The sequence below is a fragment of the Alexandromys fortis genome, unplaced genomic scaffold (assembly GCF_014885135.2).
Source record: "Alexandromys fortis isolate MF-2015 unplaced genomic scaffold, M_Fortis_MF-2015_v1.1 scaffold_47, whole genome shotgun sequence".
NCBI lineage: Eukaryota > Metazoa > Chordata > Mammalia > Rodentia > Cricetidae > Alexandromys > Alexandromys fortis.
The window spans coordinates 1,706,422-1,731,876 of NW_026067957.1; the positions used below are offsets into that span (position 1 = coordinate 1,706,422).

The 25,455-nt window shown below is 41.4% G+C and overlaps 1 protein-coding gene across 3 annotated transcripts in view; it reads right to left on the reverse strand.

The window, feature by feature from the left end:
- Window positions 1–25,455, reverse strand: part of Tshr (thyroid stimulating hormone receptor) — a 131,088-nt gene that overhangs the window by 36,550 nt on the left and 69,083 nt on the right. For all 3 annotated transcript variants that reach the window (XM_050152397.1, XM_050152399.1, XM_050152398.1), the window contains exons 2-6: window positions 16,157–16,228; window positions 9,215–9,289; window positions 5,841–5,915; window positions 3,454–3,528; window positions 507–584 (exon numbers count right to left, since the gene is read on the reverse strand). In XM_050152397.1, coding sequence (XP_050008354.1) covers window positions 507–584; window positions 3,454–3,528; window positions 5,841–5,915; window positions 9,215–9,289; window positions 16,157–16,228 — 375 coding nt within the window. The remainder of the gene's footprint in view (window positions 1–506; window positions 585–3,453; window positions 3,529–5,840; window positions 5,916–9,214; window positions 9,290–16,156; window positions 16,229–25,455) is intronic.

A 25,455-nucleotide genomic window follows, 5' to 3' on the forward strand; every position in this document is an offset into this window, starting at 1 on the left:
CGCCCGTGGCACCACTCGCTAGTCAGTGACTCTGAAAGTCATGTTTACTCCATGGTGTTCCTTCCTGGATAGAATGGGGCCATTTGGATTCAGGATGATGTACCATAAAGCCGACAGGCCAATTCCGATCCACATTCTGTTTCTATAAAGGGACTTAAATGGGACGCAGACTTGTCCCCTGACTTATGGATGTGTTTGGCTGCCTTTGCTTTGCAGTAGCAGTTGCTCCGAGGCAATGTGTACAGCCTACCTGACGCTTCTTGCAACCAATGACCAACCCCTGGCACAGAGAATATGCAGTTCTTATTACGGCAATCTGTTTGGGGTGTGCTGAATATCGCACCACAAGGCAGCACTCATCTGTGTGAAACCCTTCCAGATACAGATTTTACATTTTAAGGTGGCATGTTTCTGTAAAACTCAGACACAGTTTTAGCCAGAAAAACCACGGCAATAGCCTCAGATAAAAGTCAGGTGCCGGCAAGAGTGAAACCGGGAATACTCACAGGGTCAAGGTTTCGTTGCACAGTCCCTGAAATGCATTTTCAGGGACCGAAGTCATGTAAGGGTTGTCTGTGATTTCCCTGCAAGAGAAAACCCATGAAAGCAGTTGAGAGAAGAATGCTGGAAATGGGTTCTTGTTGCGTGTGTGCACTTCAAAGGACCGGCCGTAAGATAGCTCAGCTTTTGCTGTTTCTTTGACTTGCTTCTAAGCGCTGGTGGCCATTTGAGGTAATGAGAGCTGCTCTAGGTGGATACACATTCGGAGTCCAGGCTGCATCAGGCAAACAAGCTCCAGTGTGAACTGAGGTCTCTACCTTACTCCTTATCTCAGAGCAGATGGAGCTCAGAGACTTCTGACTCTGTATCACGATGTCCATAGCAACTAGAATTTTCTCTGTCAGTATCAGGGATCAATGGATTTCATGAGGATCATTAGAAAGTCTATTTGCAAAATGCTGCCAGGCAGGTGTTCTCAGAGGGCTGCTTATGTTTAAACAGAGTTTAGCTGTAGCAAAGAAACATGCTCATTTTTTTTTCCTGGAAAAAAAATTAAGAGTGTGCAGCATGCCAGGCGGTGGCACACACCTTTAATCCCAGTCCTTGGGAGGCAGAGGCAAGCAGATCTTTGAGTTAGAGGTCAGCCTGGTCTACACAGTGAGTTCTAGGACAGCCAGTGCTTGGTCTCAAAGGAAAACTGAGAGAGACACAGAGGGACAGAGACAGAGAGACAGACAGACAGACAGACAGACAGACAGACAGAGAAAGGAGAGAGAAGAGAGAGGAGAGAGAGAGAAGATAGAGAAGTGAGAAGAGAGAGAGAAGAAAGAGAAGAGAAAAAAGAGAGAGAGACAGAGGAGAGTAGAATCATTCTATACTTTGCTGACTGCAGTGCAAACTCAACCTTTGCAATTTTCCTGCATACATACTTTTTCATTTGCACTGCTTTTGGAAAACAAAAATAAAAACAAAAACATCAGTCAATCAAAAGCATGCCCTGATTGCTCTGTGACACTCAGACCACATACTCATTTGGATTTTTCTAGTCCTTTGTTTCACTATTCATTGAAACAAAACTTCCCTTTATATTTTGAGTGAAGCAAGTATAGAAAAAGCTATCAGAAAATATGAAAAATGAAGTATCACTGCTATCAGTAGCCCCCTTCCCCATTTGGCCATTCCCCTCGGAAATCATTTGATTATTTTTCCCATTTAAAAATTAAATGTGGATGGGGGAGTCTTGAGACAGCTCTGTGGGTAAAGGTTGACAACCTAAGTGTGGGTCTGAGAACCAACTCCTGCGTGTTGTCTTCTTACCTCTACACTCCACATAAGATACATACATATTAAATACGTGTAAAACATGAACTAAAACAGGCTAGAAATTATTCTCCCTAAGTGCAGTGGGTAGACCCTCCCTGAATGTGGTTGGCACCATTTCATGGGCTGAATTCAGAATCTTACGGGAGTGGAGGAAGCCCATGGAGTTGCAAGGAATCATGGATATGTTTGCTGTCACTTAGCTCTTGACAATGGGTGTGACGGGACCAGCTGCTTGACTGCCTACTTTGGCTTCCCTGAAATGATGGCCAGTTACTTGAAACTGTAGCCAATTAAATCATTCCTTCCCCAGTATGTATGCTTCATGCCCATGGAGATCAGAAAAAGGTGTAGGGTGCCCTGGAATGGGAGTTACGAACCATTGTGAGCTGCCATGTGGCTGCTGAGAATTGAACCCGGGTCCTCCACAAGAGTGCTTGAGCTCTCAACCTCTGAGCCATCTTTCCAGCCCCTTCACCTCTGTTGTCTTTTGACAACAGAAATGAAATTAAAACAAGAGTAAACCTGAGGAGTTGGCTTTCTTCTCTCTCTAAAATTCTCTCCCAAAATTCTCTTTTGAACCCTGTCTTGGTTACTAGTGTTGTCATGAAACACCATGACCAAAGAAACTTGGGGAGGAAAGGATTTATTCAGTCTGTGCTTCCATGTCACAGTTTGTCATCAAAAGAAGTCAGGACAGGAACTCCAGCATGGCAGGAACCTGGAGGCAGGAGCTGAGCTGAGACCATGGTGGAATACTGCTTACTGTCCTCTTGGCTTGTTCAGCCTGCTTTCTTATAGAACTCAAGACCACAGCCCAGAGATGGCCCTGCCCACATCAATCACTAATTTAAAAATGTTTTAGAGGCCTGCCTACTGTAAACAGAGACTGCTCATTCATTTCCTGGCCACCCAGACCCAAATAATCACACAGAAACTCTATTAATTACAACACTGTTCAGCTGATGTCTTAGGCATATTTCCAGCTAGCTCTTACATCTTAAATTAACCCATTTCTATTAATCTATGTATTACCACAGGGTGTGGCCTACTGGTCCTGGTGTTCCAGCATCTGTCTTCTTTAGGAGCTTTGTGGCATCTCCCTGGCTCCGCCTACTTTCTCTCTCTCTCTCTCTCTCTCTCTCTCTCTCTCTCTCTCTCTCTCTCTCTCTCGATTTCCAACCTGGCTTTATTTTGGCCTTTCATAGGCCAAAGCAGCTTCTTTATTAACCAGTGGTAATAAAACATATTCACAGCCTACAGATACCTACAGAGGGGCATCCCACATCAGCATTCCATCTGACTTTATGGAGGCATTTTCTTAATGGAGGTTCCCTTTTCTCAGATGACGTTAGCTTGTGTCAAGTGGACATGAAACTAGCCAGCCCACACCCGTTCCAATCCAGCTTCCTACCACCACGGTGGCATCCTACACAAGCCATTGCTGTGCGAATCACCAGTGGCCCACAGCTTGTGAACTCTGGCCGTTCCTTACTTGTGCCTCGCTCCATCCTTCAGCACAGTTACCCTGCTTACTGCTTTCTCTCGGAATCCATTGCTTTTCCTGGCTTCTACTACTTCCTATGACTGCACCCCAGTTCTTACCAAATACTGCATGTTGAGCTTACTTACAGTATAAAGAATACATCCGTGGAATAAATTTTGGTCAGGTCAGGGAATATTCTGAGTCCAGTGTTGAAAATGCCACTATATTAAAAAAGAAGAAATGAAAGTCTAGGTAAGAAAATCAATACCTAAGAAGTATAGTGTAATGGCCGAAATCATGAGACTAGGAGGTAAATCCCAAGTCCTCCACCCAATACCTCATGACTGTGGCAAGTGCCAACCCTGACATGAGATGATATTTCTTCAAAGCATAATTTAATCCGGTCAATAGTAGTGATATCTATGGCCTGCTTAGAATTAAATGTGGATTATTTGAGCCCAGTGAGATGCCTAGAAATAGAGGAAGAGACAAAAGAGAGGAGAGGAGGTGGGGGAGTGGATATTTCCCTGTTTTAATTGGAAGACATGTGCTTGCGCAAGTGGCATGTTGTCTTTGTATGTGTGTCTCTGTGTGTGTGTGTGTCTGTATGTGTCTGTGGTGTACACACATGTTATGTATATGTTGGGGGGTGGGCTGTCAAAGTCCAGTGGAAGAAGAACACATGACTATCCAGCTCCAAGTCAGCTTTCCTGTTGTCAGGTCTACACTGTGGCATGGCGGTCTGTGTCATTAATCCCAGCACTCAAGAGGCAGAAAAATCTCTATAAATTTGAGGCCAGCCTGGTCTACATAGTGAATTCCAGGACAGCCAGGACTAAGCAGAGAGGCCCTGTCCCTTCCATACCCCCCAAATCTGCATCCTACTGCATTATTATTTTGCTAAGACTTCTTTTTTTGCAGTAACAACCCTGTGAGTACACAGTAGTCTTTAACCAACACTCGCAGAAAAAAAGGAAAATCTGAAAGACGATAGCTTCTCCTTCCAAAATTCATGCCATCAAGGGAAGAGTATGTCAAGGTTAAAAGATGTGTGAAACAGAACATGAACACAAAAGTTTGAGGCTCCGAATGCCTCCAGGATTTAATTGCTCAGCCACTAGAACATAGCAGTGGTAACAAAGTACGTTTAGAAAGGCTTGGTACAGAGCAGGGAAGACTTTGACCCGACCCAGCTCTTCTAGTGTGAAACAACTCACGTTTCCCTGAGACATGTTCAAAGGCCATTCAGTCTTGACTCCTTCTAAAGGGAAAGCCATTGGACTGAAGAGGCAGCAGGAGCCAGAGAACTCAAAAAGGAATAAAGGGGATGGAAGGAGAGAAATGATGTTCCATGGGTGTCTATGAAATATAGCAACAGTTCAGCCATGATTGAGGGTTTATGAAAAAGAGTAGGACAAAAAGGCCAGAGTGTTCAGTGGAGGCCATAAATGTTGGATTAATGAGACTGGAACCTTGACCTCTCTACTCTCCAAACCCACTAAATGAGTCCTTGTCTTCTTTGATCTCCTCCTTAATTACCTGATTGACCATCCACTGAGTTGAAAGCAAGTCCATAAAAGGATTGACTGCCTTGTTCCACAAGAAGCCTTTAAATTGCACACACCATTAGACATGGAATTTCCCACTCCCACCCCTTGGACATGGGGCTGTTTCCAGTTCTCCCAAGTGGGCCATGTGGCTTCATGCTTCTGTCTTTATCATGGTACACTATCCAGTTAAGGCTCCTTTTAACATAATGTCTCTGCATTTCTTGAATAACTTCTATCCAGCCTTAAAATGTCTGAGATACACATTTTAAAAGTCTGGATGGAAATAAACTACATGTTAATAGTGATTATTTCCAGGCACAGGGTTGAAGATTGATTTTTATTTTCATTGTACTGTTGTTTTTCTAATTTAAAAAATTGTATTTAAACAGGAAAGAAGGCGCCTCCAGCTGGTGTGTAGAGAGCTTTGGGTCAAATATGCACATCCATTTAAGATATTTCCCTGGACTACCTACTGTGTGATGGGCAGCAAGGATGAAATAGAACCAAAATGCCCCCTGCTCTGATAGAGTTTATGGCCAGCTCATAAGTCATTGCCAAAGCCAAGTAGAAGTGTGTCACTTCTGTATTGAGACTTTGCTTTTTGAAATTTCTGATATTGTTTTTGTCAATAAATATAAATATAAAATTGTTGTTTCTAAACATTATTGACCAGTTGGCTATCAGGATAAGACCATGTATATATTTTACTGTCTCCTTCCTCCTGGCTCTGGGATCAGCTCTTTGGTCCCAGAACTATGTGCTGACTTTTTAGGGTAGGTTTTAAACGTGAGCTGTTTCATGTGGTACTTTGCCCAATGGGAAAGGTGAAAGGTCACAAGAAACGATCTGATTTTGCCATACACCATTAAAATGATGTTAGACAATATCATCTTAGGGAGATTCTTGATAGACAACAGCATCACAACTCTAAAACACACACATACACACACCCACACCCCAACAAGGAAGGAGCCAATACTTACAGGAATTTGAGCAAGGGCAGCTCTGTTAGTGCATCAGGGTCTATGTAAGTTAAGCTTCTGGTGTTGCGGATTTCTCTGCAAGAATTAACGAGAGTGCTGTCAGCAAAATACAGTCCTTCCAGTTTTTACTAAAGATAAATCACGTTTAACAAAAGTTCATGAAAAGATGAGGATACATTTATATGGCAAGACAGGAACTCTATGTCCTTAGCCACTGATTCCTAGTTCCTCCCTTGGACGTGGTTTCCCTCATGGACTTGATCTCAGCCAGCTTGAATTTATGGACTACCTTTCTCTTAACTGTAGTTTCAAAGCTTTGTTTGTCTGTTGTTTGTGTTTCTTATCTTCCTAGCTTTTTTTCTAGATTTTGGTAGAAAAGAAAACCCCTCTAGTGGTTTGGCAAACTGATGAGCACAGGACATCATCAGTCCTGTTATAGTGACAGGAGCCAGTGATGTTGCCATGACGATGAGCACTAGAGGGGTGAGTGAGTGAACCCTGACAAATGACAGCAGTGCAGAAAGGGCCAAGAGTCTGGTGACTGCAGTTTCAGGTGAAAGGGACAGAGGAAGCCTAAGCGGCTTGCTTGGGCTTATTTTGTGATGCCAATAATTTAAGACTCAGCATATGTGATATGTTGTGATATCATATGAGTTTGTAATTTATATAATTAGGTTCATGCATTCACTCATCAGGAATAGTGATCATAAGTGTCATAACAACTGTTAAACCTGGGCTGTCACTAATAAAATTAAAAATTTGGCACACATAGATTGGCTAGAAGAGGTTCACAGCACTCTCTGTGCTTACAAGGAAAGTCAGTGAGAACCCACTAAGGTCTGTAGTCTTTTGTTCTGTAGATGTCCCCTGAGGCTTGGCCACCAAGAGTACTGTGTCCAGTCATCCATGCTATTATTTGGAAAGCTTGGAATCTGATCATTGTAATTCTTAAGTGTCTTTGTTCTAGGATAATTATTTGTGGAAAGCTTTCAGCTGTAGGATACATCCAGTACCTCATGAGAGCCCGGAGAAGGAGGAAGTGCTGTTATTGTCGGGACTTATAGATGAGGAAACTATGACTCAAGGGACCTTATCCAAAGTTATGTGGCCAGAGGTGACAGAGTCAAGATTCTACCACAAGCCTGGCTATTCAGCAATAAAAGGAACAAACTACAGATCTGTGCTACAAAGGAGATGAGCCACATCGCACAGACATCAAGCTAAGTGAACGAAGTAAAACACAAAAAGGCCACTTACTATATGCATCTATTTATAGGAAAGGTCCACGTAAGACAAAGTTGTAGCAATATTTTAGAGCAGGATCTGAGACATAGCAAGTACTTAGCAGGCATAGAGACTCTGGTTGGATCCCTAGCACTAAGGAAGGGATGGGGGGGAGGAGAGGGGAGGAGGGGAGGAGAGAGGAGAAAGGGAGATAGGAAAGGAGAGGAGAAGGGAGGAGAGAAGAGGAGAGGGAGGGTAGGAGAGAAAAAGGGAGGGAAGGAGAGGAGAGGGGGAGAGAGAAGAGGAGGGGAGAACACAGGGGAGGGAGGGGGGGCGCGAGCCTGCGCCAAAAGAGAAATAGAGACCAGAGATCAGATATCCACAATGATGCTTTTGTCATTGATAGTAATGTGTGTTCTAAAACTGGATTGTTATGATGATCAATTCTGCAAGTTTCCAAAAATTATTGAACCACGGACCTACAGTGTGTGAATTTTGTGTTCTAGTCAAACATTTAGCCTTAGTAACAGTTTCAAATGTGGTTATCACTGGAGTCTAGCTGAATAAGAGAATCCAGTTACAAGCGTTACTGCTAGATCTTTACCACACACATCACTGGGTGGCTAACAGATGGGACTCATACTGGTGACCAATCAGTCACTGGTAATTGTCATCATAATTCATTTTACTCACAGACAATAAAGAACACAATGTGTTGCCTATGACCTTCTTAGTAAGAGAACGGTTTGACAGGAATTAGTTGAAAGAGTGAATTGATGTATTTGAAATGAATAAAAAGGCAGGGCCCAGTTGTGGTACACGGCTATAATCCTAGCACGTGGAGGCCGATGTGGGAGGAATACATGTTCAAGACCAGCCTGTAGCACACAGTTCTTGACCAGCCAGGATTATATAGTGAAACCCTGTTTCAGCCACCCCTTCTCTACTAATGGGTCAATCAGTTTATCATTGATATAGACCTCTGTATGATTTCTATCTGTATGGGGGCTAAATGGCTGTGGGACCTGGTGGGAGGACAGAAACCAGGCAGGACAGAAAACTACCCCAGTCAACACTCTACCTCAAAGCAAGGCATGGTGTTTTATACCTATAGTCTGAACATTTAGGAGAGGGAGGTGGGAAGATTGTTGTAAGTTTGAGGCTAGCTTGGGCAACAGAATGAGACTTGGTCTCAAAATCCTGAACTAAACCAAATCAAACCATAACTATGAAAAACTTCCCAACCTCCAAAATCTCCTTTAAAAAAATCAAAATCAAAACAAAACTTTATTAAAAAATCCTTGGAGATAGTTTATTACATCGAAAGAAAGAGGACTGAGTGTTAGCATCCAGACCTAGAATTTTCCAAAACATTAGAAAGATACTTTCTTGTAACTCATGTAACAAAGGCAAAAATGGGCAAGCGCAGTTTAAACTTCTTAGGAAGCTTTTACAGTCCCCTCAAATACTGTAATTCTGAATAGTTTTGATGCCTAAAATTGTGCATTCAAACAATATTAGATTTTCTAATCCTTTATTTCCTTCTATGTTTGCACCAGTAAGACAAATTTTAATGTTTTGACAAAAATTTTAAATGTTACAAAGTACTCAAACTTTTCTCATTGATGGTTGAGCTTCTTCACCCAGTTCCAGTTTGTTTATTTTTAGGGTGCCAGGCTACCATGCAGAGCATGGGTTACCCTTATTTAAATTCCACTGTTTTTGTGTGTGTGTGTGTGCAGTCAAATCTATTTTTATTTACCTCCACATTTACGCCCTCTGCCTCTGTTCATTTTCTTCAGTACAGAGTATATGGCTGGATTGGGTCATCTTTTTTTCCCCCTAATCCTTCCCTAGAGCAGTTCTTCTACTTTAAGTCTAATGCTGACAAGTTCTCAAGGACTCTTTTTGTGGATTTGGAGAGATGACTCAGCCTGGAAGGTCACTTGCTACCCAGTCTAATGACCTGAGTTCTATCCCCCAAACCCACTTGGTGAAAGGGAAGATCTGACTTCTGCAGGTTGTCTTCTGACCCCTATTTGCATATTGTGGCACACCCGACACCGCAAAAGTAAAATAAACGAATGTAAATGACTTTTTGTAGTGGTGGCTGTGGTTTGGCTCTACTGGGTACTTTCAGTGGTACTTACATGTGAGTCATTTTGCTCAGGTTGTAGAAAGAGTGTGGCTCGAGCCGCTGCAGAGTTGCATCTATAGATAAATAGCTGAGCATTATAGAAATAAGACACAGTAGGAAGTTAGCAATGGGTTCCAAGCACTCTGTTTTATTTTATTACATTGGCTTACACAGGCCATTGCAATGCACGTATAGACTGTGCTGTCAATATATCCCCCACAGTCCTCTGCTCTCTCTTCTCTTGCTCCACCCCTTCCCCATCAGTCCTTGTGTCCCCCTGCACAGCATTGCTTCTACCTTCCTACCATGTGTATATATGTGGCTCTATGTACCTATAAAGCTTAGGACCCATAAATAAGAGGACACTTGCAATATGTGTCTTTCTGAGATTGCCTAAATTCACTTAACAAGATGGTCGTCAGTTGCTTTAACCCCCCATTCTTTACGGCTGAAATCAATTCCATTGTGTCTGCAAACCACGTTTTCTTACCCATTCCTATTGATGAGTGCCAAGGTTGGTTCTCTAATTTCAGTAGTGTGAAAAGTGCTACAGTAACCATGGATGTGCAAGTATCTGTGATATAAGCACACTATTTTTATGTACATATATGCATGTGTTCATGTGTAAACAGGCAAACAAGTGTATTTGTGTGTGTGTGTGTGTGTGTGTGTGTGTGTAGGCTTGAGGAAACTTTGGCTCTCATAACTCAGAATGCCATCCACACTGTTTTTACAGACGAAGTCTCTCATTAGCGTGGGACACCTAAGTAGACTAGGCTGACTGGCCACTTGTCCCCAGATATGCATCCATTTCCACCTCGAGAATGCTGGGATTTATAAATATGTGCCACCACACCTGGATTTCAAACACAATGTTTTAATAACTTCTTTGTTAGGGCCTTCCCAAATCATGGACCATGCACAAAGCCCATATGTAGTCTCTCACCACACTCCCTCTCCCCCCAAATCTCAGTATGTCTAAAACTTCCCAATCCTTTACGTTTCATTTCTCTGCAGGCCTCAAATGTCATTTTCTTCAGGAGTTTTCGATCAGCTTCCCAAAGATGCTACCATTATCATGATACATCATCACAGCAATATGAATTCATCTTTCGTGGATAACCACAGTGCATCTTCCTAATTATTTGGACAGCATTTGATTTATGTCATACATGGATTTATGTCATACCACTAAGCTGTCAGTCACCTAATGTGGAGGTTTGTGTCTGCTTTTGACCACCGAATTGTGAGTGTCCTCGTAGTTCTTAGCATTAAGCAGACTCAGTAAATACATGCTCAGTGAATACATAAATAAATATCAAAATCAGAAAGTGTCACAAAAGAACATTAAAGAGAATAAGAAGCATTTTAATAGTGGGCTTAACAGCATGAGGATAGAACTGAAACTTCCAGGGAACTAACTGGCATTCTCCTGGTGGAGCCTTCCAGAGGGTGGTGACCACAGTGATGACGCAATATTCTGAAAATGTCTCCTAACTCCTAAGAAACTGAAACCTTTGCTGGGCTTCACAGCCAAGCTAACAACCACCTTGAAGTCACTTAAGACTTAAGACCCCCAGCCTCCTGAGTACTCGGCCTATTTGTTTAGCCTGCTTTGAAGAGAGCGGTGGAACAACCAACCTTACTTGCCTTGGCTTTCCCATGTAATTAGCTTTTACAACCTAAGCTAATGAATAGCTGGAACCTTAAATTATGTGCTTTATAGCGGGGCGGGGTGGCACACATCTTTAATGCCAGCCCTTGGGAGGCAGAGGCAGGTGGATCTCTATGAGTTCAAGGCCAGGCTGGTCTACAAAGGGAGTTCCAGGCTAGCACACCTATCACACAGAGAAACCCTGCCTTGAAAAACAAACAAACAAAAAACCCCAAACATACAACAACAGAAATATTATGTGCTTTTCCTTGCCTTTGTCTTTTAACAATACGTGTGTATTATTTGTTGAAAGTAGCAGATACAGAAGTTGAAAGCAATCTAAAATCTACCATGAAGGTTGAAGGTATCCATTCATGGATATTGGTTGATAAACAATGCTTGTTATTTGGGTCAGCTGGGATCAGCTGGGGCCAGTGAGAATACCTTGTAAAACTCAGTTAAAGATTTTTGTAGAGTTTGCCCATTCCTCCTCATGTGATGCCTTCTGCGCTGTTCAATAGAGTGAAACCTTTTGTGAGAGACAGACACAGAACAGACAGAGACACAAGCAAAGACATGCACATGCTCGCATGCACACATACATACATACACAGACTCAACAGTCAGTGCAGATGGGCCCAGATTAAGACTCAAACAACAGACAGAGGATGTAAGACACTGAGCACATGAAGTTAAGAACCCAAATCTGAATGCCTAAATAGTTCCAAAATAAAGAGCTTTTATTTCTTTCCTGAATAAGACACAATGCGTTGGTAATCAGAGATCATCACTAATGCATTTAATTCATGTAGACTACATTATCTTTTAAGGCCTATCTTTCTGATTTTGAATGAAACTAAAAAGTTCCAGGATTTGCCTCGAAATTATTAAGCAAAATATCATGCAAATAAACATTTTAGGTACTAAGAGAGGGGAAAATGACAAGCTCCATTGCATGAGCAGTCGAGAATTTGTATGTAAGCTATGTTGCTTTGGATGGTTTTGTCTAAGTCTCTCTTGCAACAAGAATAATCCACACAGATTCAATAACCATCATCTACTGAAAGGCACTTCTATGGCATTTTAGAAAATCAGTGATTAGCATAGTCGTAACAGAGATTCTCAGCTCTGAACCTTGAATTGAACAACCTGGATACATAGATGTTCAAGACCCATCCCAGGATCATTGATTCAAGATCATGAAGACTGGGCCAAGCATTTATATTTTTTCCAAAAGCTTCCTTGGTAATTTTTATTGAATGACATTCTTCATAAGAGGGACAGTAATTGTTAGACTTTGGGTTATCTTTTTTTTTTTTTTTTTAAGCAGGGTTGCTCGTTACTATTCTGGTAGCTCTATGCTGATTAGAATTATTTATTCTATGAACAAACAGTCTTTGACTTCTCAGGTTTCCCAGCCCTTTGTCCTTTGTGGCTAAGCAACAGTATGTAAATTGTTTTGATCTGAATATTATCTCAGAACACTTTTTACAGGATCCGTTTACTGTTTAGGGGCCATAGAGAAATTTTCACGGGTGAAAGTGGAGCAAGAGTCATTCTGAAAGCTGGCGACTTACTTCCCTGTGTTTGTTTCACAGCCTTTACCCCACATTTCCTACAGAATTTTCAGAGAAGTTTGTTTTTCCCACTACACTGAGCTGAAGTTCTGGTTTCTCTAACCTCAGGGCTTGCTATAGCTTAAATATAGGAATGATTTATTCACCAGGACTGAAGCAATGACTTTATTTCGTCCCATTTTAAAACTAAGACACATCTCTTTAATGCATGTAAATGTTACTCAATTACTATGATGACTATACAACCTCTTATAAAATTTAGGGTACTTTTCTCCTGTTGAAACATTTGCCAGAGTCACTGGTGGAGATTTTTAATTTCCTGGGCAAACCTAGGTCATCTTGGTGATCTCCTCTTGCTTCCCCTGAGATATCTTACTATTATTACTGTATGCCTACGTATCAAGCAGATATCTGTTGAACATTTACTTTATGCCAGGTATCTTTCTGTATATTGATAAAACAGACTTCTTCCTTAGCTTCAAGGAACCCATAGAATTAGGAGATGCAGACTATCAGACAGGATTAGTGCAGCAAGTATTAAGTGCTCTGGACGGTACAGGAGATCTTAGGCTGGCAAACCCAGTGTGGGCTGCCTGGGGGGTGCCTCAAGGAGACTTTCAAATGTCCATGAATATTGTGTATTTCTCAGCCACCCTCCTCCTACTGCCTATTCTTGGTTATATAATAATTGGAATTTGGTTGCTCACCACCAATCTTAGCAGACAAACTTTATAGAAAGCGTTGAAGCAGGAGATAGGTATTCTTTGGATCCCCCTTCCCCACCAATAACTTTCTTGTGACAGTGGAAAAAGGGACTGTTTTCTTACATCCCTAATTCTGCTTGGCTGCGATCCTCCACCTCCTCAAGGACCACAAGCTCTAAGGTTGTTCTTGCTTTGTCCTTTAGCATCTCCCATTCTATAGTATTCACCGTGTACTTGAGACTGTTTTTTTATTTTTCATTTATTTATTTATTTATTAAAGATTTCTGTCTCTCCCCACCACTGCCTCCCCTTTCCCTCCCCCTCCCCCAATCAAGTCCCCCTCCCTCGTCAGCCCAAAGAGCAATCAGGGTTCCCTGCCCTGTGGGAAGTCCAAGGACCACCCACCTCCATCCAGGTTTAGTAAGGTTAGCATCCACGAAACTGCCTAGGCTCCCACGAAACCAATAGGTACAGTAGGATCAAAAACCCATTGCCATTGTTCTTGAGGTCTCAATAGTCCTCATTGTCCACTATGTTCAGCGAGACCGGTTTTAACCCAGGCTTTTTCAGACCCAGGCCAGTTGGCCTTGGTGGGTTCCCGATAGAACATCCCCCTTGTCTCAGTGTGTGGGTGCACCCCTCGTGGTCCTGAGTTCCTTGCTTGTGCTCTCTCTCCTTCTGCTCCTGATTTGGACCTTGAGATTTCAGTCTGGTGCTCCAATGTGGGTCTCTGTCTCTGTCTCCTTTCATCGCCTGATGAAGGTTAATATTCAGGAGGAAGCCTATATGATTTTCTTTGGGTTCTCCTTCTTATTTAGCTTCTCTAAGAACCCTAATTATAGGCTCAATGTCCTTTATTTATGGCTAGAAACCAAATATGAGTGAGTACATCCCATGTTCCTCTTTTTGGGTCTGGCTTACCTCACTCAGGATGGTGTTTTCTATTTCCATCCATTTGCCTGCAAACTTCAAGAAGTCCTTAAAGACAGGATTTTTCTGTGTAGTGCTGGCCTGAAACTCACTTTGTAGACCAGGCTGGCTTCTAACTCGAAGAGATCCACCTGCCTCTGCAGTACTGGGATTAAAGGCATGTGCCACCACCACTCAGTTTGAGACTGTTTTTATGACTTCCAAGAACCTCAGTTTCTACTTACATCACTCCCCTGACCATGCACGTGCCCAGAAAGTCCAATATCCTTTATTATACCTTGCGTTTCCCCCTTCTCGTGTGCATTCTTTCTGTCTGAATTAGTGTATCATTTACTTTATTATGTTTGGCTCATTATCTGTCCCCTCCCAGCTGAATATAATTTTAGAACAGTAAGTGCTCATAGCCAAAGTGGAACAAATGCTTGCTGACTGAATAAAAAATGTCTATATCATGTGTCTGCAGGAGAGGATGTCTTTCACATCCTTTACCTCCACACTCTAGAGGCCAGTAACATTCTCCTCTACAATTCTGGCAAACAGTCAAATGTCAGAGTTCATTTTGGCTGAAAATCATTGAAATGATGCAACAGATGTTCAACACATGACCAGAAGTGGAATAAGTTGAGTTATGTACTGTACAGGTCACTTCTGATATTATTGGGTGTGTTTGAGTTAACCTGAACTGCCACCAAAAGGGACAAATACCTCACCCATTTCATGTGGCAATGTGAAATTCCAAAAGTGGCTCTTGCATTCTAAGACACTGGAATTTTTGTTGGACACCACAGCCAAAGGTGATAATACAACTTGAGATCACTTGAGACTTTTAGACCACTAGGGTACTGTGTCTTCAACCTGTTTTATCTTCTTTTAAGAGAACAATGTAACAATCAACCTTACCTTACCTTAGACTTCCCATGTAGTCAACTTTTGCAACCCAAGCTAACCCATAGTAGTAAACTTAAATCATGTACTTCTCTATGCCCCAAACCAGAAGAACAAGTGTGTTATTTGCTGAAAATAGTAAATACCAAAGTTGAAAGCAACTTCCTAAAACCTTCCTTAAAAGTTAAAAGCATCCATTTATGGATTTTTGTTGATAAACAATGGTTTTGTAGAACTGTTTGTTGTCTGGGTCTGCTGGGATCAGTTGGAGTTGGCGATTTGATCCTTGTAAACCGCTGTTCAAAATTTCTGAGAAGTATTTCATCCCTTTCCCGTGGATGATTTCTGTGCTGTCCAGAAAATACAGGGCAGAGTGCTTTGTGGGAGGAGAGAGAGACATGGAGACACAGACAGATACACACAGCCGCAGAGCAGAACACATGGATGCACACAGATGGAAGACAAAACACGGGGACAGATCAAGACAGCCTTCAACCAGGCACAGATTCAGACTCAAGCAACAGAAAGACAGAGGATGGTAGACATGGGGAGCATGAAGTAGAAGTTTCAAATCTAAACTTGCCCTTGGTTACATGATTTCAAGGAGGAAAGTACTTTTATTTCTTTCCGTAATGGGACACCAATTATTGGTGACTCAGCGTTGGTCACAAATCTACACACAGACAGTGATCATCAGTCTAACACGCCAGTTCCTTTTCTCATCTGTTTGCATACCATATTTCTGTTTCTCAGGCTTAGAACTGTTTTAAATTCATGTTTAAGCAAGAGAAATCTCAAATGATTAGCTGCATTTGGGAGAAAATGTAAATGTTTGCATTGTATTAGTGGTGGAAGTGAATCAACAAAAATCTAAGATGGGTGGGTAGGAGAGAGACACACAAATGTCTGGATATTCTTAGCTAAGGTTTTTGTCACATCCTAGGATATATTAAAATACACATAAGTGGTGAATATGGCATGACCAAATGAATTTAAATTTGCATTGGATTTAAAAGGTCCTAAAGGAAGCAAAACATGGAGGTGTAACTAAGCAGGTAAGTACTATATAAATAAATTTCAAATATGCTAAAAATGCAGATGTCACTGATATATGCAAGTGTAATAGAAATTGCTTTTTCGACAGAGCCCATTTAGAAAGTATGTCACAACAGCAAAGTTCTCTGTATATTAGGATAATTACTTACATCCTGGAAATATTGGGCAGGTTTGAAAACGCGAGACTGGGGATGGTCTTCAGGTGAGTCTCGATGAGCTTCCTAAGGAAACGACAGTCATGTGGTTAGAGTCCTCATCACTGGTCTTTTCTAATTACTCATCTAATTAAAAGAATATCTTATCAGAAGTGTGTCACCTTTAAACACAAACAAAATCGACAAAGCCATCATGATTTCTCCTCCGGGAAAATAAGAACTGAGAATGTGATTCAGATGCGGAACATGAATCCTCAAACTTCATCTATGAATTGAATGGAGAGCAATATGCTTTCTCCACCATCACACTGCACTTGCTCACTGGAAAGGAACGTAGGGTGTCCCTATAGTATATTCATGAGAATGTCAGGTTTACTGTAGTATCGATGCTGATAACCAGCCAACACTTTCTCAGAACCAGAAGTATTCTTTGTTGAGCCTGCAAATTGAAGGTATGGTGATGTGGGATTCCCCTCTGAATGCTGTGAATATCATTGGTTAATGAATAAATATGCTTTTACCTATGGAAGGGCAGATTAGAGCTAGGCGGGAAAACTAAACTGAACGCTGGGAGAAAGAGGGCAAAGTCAGAGAGACGCCATGGAGGCACCGTAGGAGACAGATGCCTGGAAGAACCTTACTGGTAGACTACAGTCACGTGGCGATATACAGATTAATGAAAAGGGGTTAATTTAAGATGTAAGGACTGTAGCTAGAAAGACACTTAAACTATCCACTAAACAATCCCGTAATTAATATAGTTTATGTGTAATTATTTTGGGTCTGGGCAGCTGGGAAACGAATGAGCAGCCTCTACCATCAGTATGGCATTCCCCAACTTACCTTTCTGGGACATCTCATAAGTAAGAAAACATCTTCAAATATCTCAGTATGAGTCTTCATTCAGGTATTCAATTTTTTGGCTTCCTCTCTTTACATAGTGATTACTTGAATAGAATCCCATATGGAAAAGGTGTGCCCAATATCCCAACACATTTTGCAAAAAAAAAAAAAAATGCAGTGTTGTGTCCCATCTACCCAAGTCTAGTTTTGCCCTTGAACTGGAAATCACACATCAGTCCTTACTAACTTACGTATAGATAATAGATAATATTGTATATCTTCCTTTCCAGAGTGCAGACTATTTCCCTTCATTTCTTTTCTCCCTTTCTTCTACCTATGCTTACTTTGCACTACTTCCTTTGACAGTACTAAAAAAATATCTGTAACATGCTTGATCAAAGCACCAGCAGCCCAACTTAGTTTGTAAAAGGACTTAGGAACTTTAGTGAAATGTGAGGAGGTAGGTGGATGAACGAGATAGAGCTTTTACTCCTTCTCAACCTCTGAGTATTTGACTATGAGATCCAATGTTGCTTTAATATTAAGAAATTCAAGCGGTGGTAGTGGAATATGCCTTTAATATGAGCACTTGGGAGGCAGAGGCAGATGAATCTCTGTGTTGTAGGCCAGCATGGCCTACAGAGTGAGTTCCGGGATGGCCCAAGTGACAGAGAGAAACTCGGTCTCAATCCCTCCAAAACAAAAACAAAAACAAAAAGAAAGAGTGTGTGTGTGTGTGTGGTGGGGGGAGAATAAAGTCAGTGTTTGAGTGGCACCTTAATCTAGCTGTGTGGTGTTTTTGTTTGTGTGTTCATTATAATAATGCAATTTTTATTTTTATCAAAGAAAAAGATAAGGAAAGAAACTCAGATCCATAAATTGCCTTCACTTGAAGTTACATCCCCTTAACTGCGGTGATTAAAGGCTTATTGATGCAGATCCAGGATTCTGGAGTTAAAAACATATGAGAACAACTCGTTCTATTAAAATCTCTGTGTAAAAAATGGGCCAAGTGGAAGGCAAACAAGGGATAATATGCACACCTGTTGGGTATTATGAAAAGAGGTTGAGTTTCTTGAGTCCAAAAGTGGTCTTATAGAGCTGCCTGGAGAGAGAGAGAGAGAAAGAGAGAGAGAGAGAGAGAAAGAGAGAGAGAGAGAGAGAAAGAGAGAGAGAGAGAGAATATTATGTGTATGTGATTGTGAGTTTATGTGCACCATGTGCACGCAGGAGCCTGTGGAGGCCAGAATGGGGTAATGGATCCCCTGAAACTAGACTTACAGATGGTTGTGAGCCACCATGTGGGTGTTGGGAACTGATCCCTGGATCCTTTGCAAGAGCAGCCAGTGCTCTTATTATTAAACACTGATCCATCTCTCCAGGCCCATAATACTTGTTTCTTAAAGTATTTCTTTTCTCAAACGTCAAACCTTATATACACTTAAAGCTGAACAAGTTATTCTTTCTTTGTGTGTCTCTCTGCTGCCTCTGTTTCTGTCTGTTTATCTGTCATGATTACTCATCATGTATAGACCAACCAATACAAATTATGTACTTATTGTAACAATAAAATATGCTCAATAAATCTTCTAGAGTGAAGATGATGCCAGCCATCTTAGCATTAAATGAAAATAAATAGCTTATTTGGTGGGTGAATTTAATGCTGTGATAATCATAAAAGAGACTGATTTCAATAATATTTACTAAAATTTTAGAGTGAAAAATGATCACATAAATTCAAAAACAATGTAATTGAGAAGTTTTTTTTTTGCCGTGCATAGTCACAACAATATATAGATAAAATACAAAACACCTTTGCAACTTTGAATTCTTTTACTTTTGGTCTAAATAGTCTTGGTTACGTCTCTACAATTCACCTCACATTCACTTTTGTTTCTGAGAAATGTGGTTAGTTTGATGAACTACAATTAACACTTTGAAAGGATGGCTTCCCCATGCTTATCCAGACATTTGCATTTCTTCAGGTAAAGATAAAAAGGATAGATGAAACTGTGGCATCGAATTAATGAAGTAATGAAGACAAAATGTCTACAAACAGATCTCATATTCTGGTTTTTCTCTTAATAAGAAAAGCCCAGAGACGAAGCTATGTCCTGTTCTAAGTGGCTGTCCTGTCCTAAGTTCCATATTGTGGGACAGTGGCTTTGGGCTGTGCTTGCCCTGTCTGAACTTTGAGTGTAAATGCAGGGTGATTGTTCATTTGCACTGATTGTGCAAATAGATGTTTACCACCTGTGCAGAATGCACCACAAGGCACAAGGTGCTAACTTATTCACACAAGTAAAAAAACAAAAAGAAACAAAAACAAAAACGAACTACCCTCTATGTACACAAGGCGGTAAGTACATTGAGAACATATGAACACTATCAGAAAATACAGGTCCATGCCTTTACCTAACACACCAGACACAATCTCTCACTTATAACTAGAAAAGGAGTGCCCTAACCCTGAGTCAGGGGAGACATGAACTTGTCACCTGGCTACTTGGGAGCCTTTTCCAAGAGCGTTGCCACAGTGATGGATTGCTGCCTCAGTCCCTGGCTCCAGCTTGAGAACAGTTTGTCCTGTCCTCAAATACTAGCCCACTTCAAACGGACCCTCCAAAGGTCTTTTGAATCAGGAACCGCATTGGATAACACTGTACCTTCAGGAGCTCTTGTCTGCTCCGCAGTTCACAGAATTTCTGTGGACCACAAAAACTACCCTTTTGTAGCCACCCTGTGCATCTCTGTGGGAAGTGGGATGTGTGATTCGAGAGTTAATTGTTGTATGGAGCTGCGGGCTGCTTCCCACCGCTTAGCTCCCGGCCACCGGCTAGCTCTACCCAAAATAATTACACAGAAACTGTATTCTTTTAAACACTGCTTGGCCCATTAGTTTTAACCTCTTATTGGCTAGCTCTTACATATTGATCTAACCCATTTCTAATATTCTGTGTAGCACCGTGAGCTGGTTTACCAGGTAAGATCTTAACCTGCATCTGTCTGAAGTGGGAGAATCATGGTGACTGCCTGACTCAGCTTCTTTCTCCCAGCATTCTGTTCTGTCTACTCTGCCTACCTAATTTTCTGTTCTATTAAAGGGCCAAGGCAGTTTCTTTATTTAAGCAATGAAATCAACACAAAACAGAAGACTCCCACATTATTTCTCCTTTTTCTGTTTAAACAAAAAAGAAAGGCTTTAACTTTAACATAGTAAAATTACATATAACAAAATTAACCTTAAAATCCATACCAATGCATATTATTCATATATATATCAGTTAATATTAGTAATTTAGGTTGGAATGGAAGAACATTGATCTCCAGTGGTCACATTAGCGAGTAAAATCAGGTCTAATTGCTGCTTTACGACTATCTCTCTGTACCTCAGTTTACAGCTGGAGCTCAGTGGCTAGTCAGTCTCTCCATAGCTTACATTCCCCACAGCTAACTTTCTAGTCAAAGAATCTCCAGACACTGTGGTTACAGTTTTAGAGGGAGGATAAAACAAGACAAAAAAAAATCAAACTGCAACAACAAAGCCCCAAGAACGAGTAGAGAGTAGCCAAAACATTTTATCTTAATTTTCAGAGTTTATTTTGACTGTGGGAAAAGAAGCACATAAGTACTTTATACCAAGAGTGTTAACGAAACGTCTGGATTTTTTTTTTTTTTTTGTATTCTATAAAGAATCAACAGCAAGCCATTTGTTTCAGATTGGCAGTTCGCAGGTACTGAGGAATCCCTGCTTTTGATTTGCCTCTGATGATTTGGGATAAATTCAACAAAAAGGGTCAACAAAAATAAAAATAGTTTCTTTATAAATAGAGTTAAAAAGCTCTCAGAAAGCTTCCTTGCTGCTAAGTATGACCATCTACTATTAATGATTCCATCTTAGCACAGTGTATGCAGTCACTGGGAAAAAGTTGAGAGCTACTACTTCATACCCTCCGTGAATTTTGTAATTTCATAGTTAAGCTGGCAGTAAGACATTGAAATTGCAAGTGTGAAGAAATCTAAGCTGGTGGTACAATTTAAATTTAGTTTTCTGCGATACACTTAACAATGGAAGGTCATTGAGCATGTGACAGAGTCAAATGCTTCCTTGGGGCCTTCTTGTGTGATTCAAAATCAGTATGAAGAAAGCTCTATAAAAGTTTTCAAAATGGAGACAGGAGTCTGTTCTGCATGCTGCATCATTCCCGTTGCTGCCTGTGATGGACAAAGCTAGTCACTAGTGTAATTGTCACATTATCCTTCTCTGACTCTGGTGTTGTCCCTGGTACCTTTTCTTTGGAGTCACCCTTTCAGGGCTGATAGATAAGTGTCCTTATGACAATGGACAAAAGCTGCTGGAGCCTGGTGTAGGAGGTCCTTCTGTATTTGTGTTGCTTTTATTGGTTGAATAAAGAAACTGCCTTGGCCTTTTGATAGGACAGAATATAAGTGGGGAAGACAGAACTGAATTCTGGGAGAGAGAAAGCAGAGTCAGACAGAGCTACCACCATGGAGTTGCCAGGTCAGACATGCTGGATCTTTTTCTGTAAGCTACGACCACGTGGTGACATACAGATTATTAGAAATGGGTTGAATCAAAATTTGAGAGTTTGCCAATAAGAGGCTAGAGATAATGGGCCAGGCAATAATTTAATTAATACAATTTCTATGTGGTTATTTTGAGGTTAAGCTAGCCGGGTGGCGGGATGCAGCCCACTCCTCCTACTACAGATTGGTGCCCAACTACAGGAGCCACTGCTAGCTTCACAAGACTAATGACCCTCACATAGAAGGTGGTTATCTATCACTGTGAGGCTGTGCTTCTGAGCTAATCACTTTATGGGAACCAGACTGAACCCCTCTAAGAATAAGCATTCTTTAACCTATCTTAAAGAACTAAAAGTAGAAAATGAGCTACTCCTGATCAACCAGTTCTTCATGAGATTCCTGTTAGTGCCTCAAAGACAGGTTGGAGCATGACTGAACCCTTCCCAATGTAACTGCATTAGCTAAATCACTTTTCTCCATTACTCTTCTTGACTTGGTGTGGTGGGGACAGCTGGTCAAGTCTAGCTTATTGGAACTCCCGGAGGCAAGATGTTTGATCCACTGCTACTTGGAGTTTGAACTTTGGTCATAGCCCTCTGGTCACAAATATTTGAAGTGACCAGAAGTACAAATATGTTGTACTCAGAGGCTTGCAATGTATATCAAGAGATTTTGGGTTTCATGTCTTACAGATGTTCAGTTTATCTGCTTCTCTTGCTGGTCCAATCGCCCTTTAATTTCCTGTCTTCCCTGCCTTCTGAATACCGATTCAGAACCATCTAAACAGATCCTGAGTCATAATTCCTAAGGCCAACAAAGACTCATTTAACCTTCGTGCTTTTGAGTTTAACTGATAAGCACTAGGGGTGGAGGGCAAGCTATGTATGTCTCAAATGTCTGCTTTGTGTAGATAAAATGTAGAACAGAAATCAGTGGAAAATGTCATGGCTTGACCTGTAGATTTTGCAGAATGGGATCCAGTTGTATTTGCAGCAGCAATGGGGAAAGCACACCCAGCTAATGCTATAGAGGCAGCCCGCTTGTGCCCATGCTCCAAATGAGAAAGGTGCGTGCAGTTAGACTCTTCACAGTATTCTCCCTCATGGGTTCATCTCGCTGAAATTCCACTGACACATGAGTAGTATCAAAATCTTAACATCCTCATTTCTTATGGAGGATAGGTGTTTAGAAGTAAGTTTGGGGTCACACAGAATGAGAAAGAGGGAGAGGGAGAGGGAGAGAGAGAGGGAGAGAGAGAGAGAGAGAGAGAGAGAGAGAGAGAGAGAGAGAGAGAGGGAGAGAGAGAGAGAGAGAGAGAGNAAGAGAGAGAGAGAGAGAGAGAGAGAGAGAGAGAGAGAGAGAGAGAGAGAGAGAGAGGCCAATCGAATGGCTTCACAGGGCAAAACTTTACTCTTGATCAAGAGGGTACACTGCTCCCAAAAGTGAAGGAGCAAGCACAGAGAAGCAGGAAGTGAACTTAGATTTTTATTCTAATGAAGCTGGTAACTGAGTCTTTCTCTTGTTTCGCTGGGATTTGACCTCACACATTCTTTCAAGATTGGTCAGTTTTTAAAGAATTAGCACAAAGAAAATGAGGGGGGAAAAGGACAAATCAATCACTTTATGTCTAGAACAGAGCAGGGACTTTGTAAAAAAAACAAAGGTTTTTACAGGAGTAAGGAAGTGGGGGAGAATAAAATACCTGTGTAACAGTTATCAATTGGGAGGGAGATGAAGATTTGCATCCTTGTTATGGAGGTTTGAATGGTAATGGCCACATAGCCCATATGTTTAGATAATTGGTCCCCAGTTGGTGTTATCATTTTGGATGACTTAGGAAGTATGGCCAAGTTGGAGGAGTTGTGCCACTGGAGGAAGGCTTTGAGGTTTCAAAAGATCTGGTGGTGGCACTTGCCTCTAATTCCAGCTCTCAGGAGGCACAGACAGTCAGATTTTCATGAGTTTGAGACCAGCCTGGTCTATAGATGGAGTTCCAGGACAGCCAGGGTGGTTAAACAGAGAAACCCTGTCTTGAAAAACAAATGAAAGAAAGAAAGAAAGGAGAAAGGAAGAAAGAAAGAAAGAAAGAAAGAAGGAAAGAAGGAAAGAAGGAAAGAAGAAGGAAAGAAAGAAATGGAAAGGAAAGAAAAAGGAAAAATAATAATAAAATACTAAAGAGAAAAAAATGACTTCTGCCATTCCCTGTTGTCTCTCTGTCTTCCTGGTAGTTGTATCTCAAGATGTGAGCTCTCAGCTACAGCTCCACCACCATGCCAGAGCATCCTGGCTGTGGATACTAACCCTCTGAAACTTTAAGCCCCACGCAAAGCTTTCTTTGCCCTGGACATGGTGTCTTATCACAGCAGTGGAATAGTAACCAAGACACTTGTCTTAAACACAAATTTTATACTATTTCATAGAAAAGACTCATATTTAGTGCTTCTTACATAGAGAAGCCATGGAGTTTGTGTGTTTTCTCTGAAGGTGCAGAAGTTCTCATCCATGGGATAAACTGGCAGGAGGAAGACTAAACAGGAGAAAAGCATATGAATTCACAACCATACAAAACTTTGGAAGCCATAGATGAAGTACAGGACTCAAAGGAAGGCGAGATAGTTAAGGGATTCTTGGAGAGGCAAGGACAGGGGTTATGGTGGGGTAAGGGAAGATGTCTCCTAACATAGATGAATTCTCAAAAAGCAGCTCACATAGTGCCTGGTAGTGGGTGATGATCTGTCTTTGGACTAGGGGTGGTCTCTCATAGTCTTCCTGTGAGTTGCTGGGCAGTTATGGGGGTTCTCACCAGCAAGCCTCTGCCTGAATCTGCTGTTGCTCCACTGATGTAAGTAGACATAAATTTCTTTTACAAATGAACAGCCGTGCGTGTGTGTGTGTGTGTGTGTGTATGCGTGTGTGTGTGTTTTAGAAGACAACCACAGGATCTCTCACTGGTCTGGAACTGGCCAGTAGGCTAGGCTAGGTGGCTAGTGAGTGCAAGGGACCCACCCTTCTCCATTTCCCCAGAGCTGGGATTACAAATACATGCCACCACTCATTTTTTTTTCAATGTGGGCTCTGGGAATTGAACATAGGAACTCATGGTTCCATAGCAGACTGCCAACTGAACTGTCTCCCTAGTCTGCCGACAGTTTTTCCAAGGTAACCTTATGCCTGCACTTTCTCAGGATACCTGCCTCAAACTAAGTCAGCTAAAGATATATTAAGATATCATAATCTTGGACCCTACAACAATTTCTACAATTTCAATCACATTGTATGTGTGAACAGGCTCACCTGTGAGGGATCTGAGTTGACCAGTGCTCCACATCACCCACTGCCTGGTAAGGACTGTGAAAGCTGAGTGGATGCCCATACCTGAGTCTAAAAATGTTCTTTGGGATGGCTCAGCCTATGTAGTCTGGTCACAACAGATTTCTAAGTCATACGGCATATCTTTATCTCTTGGCAAAGAAGCTGAGACTGTTTTGTGGTTTTATATCAGATTTATTTGTTTAATAGCAAGGTCTGCATCCCAAAGGCTTTTCTGTTTATTCAGGGTTGTGGCAATCTACCAACCAGAATTAAATTAGTCCACATGAACCCTGAAAGTATTGGCAATAGAGAGAGAGGAAATTGGTACAAATAATTCAAATAGGTATTATGAAGTTGAATTGGACAACGTTAGTATAATCTCCATGTGACATTTACCGTTTGCCTGGGGTTTATTTTGTGAGATGAAATTCTTAATGGTGAATATGTTTAAATGTGCAATTTTGGTATGCTGTGGCAAGCTGTGCCCCGTCATGGGGTTTCAGATCGGGACTGCAGACCAAGATAGATCATGCAAGCAAACACCTGGGAGGATTTGCATATAAACTACTTTTAAATAAGAACAAATTTCA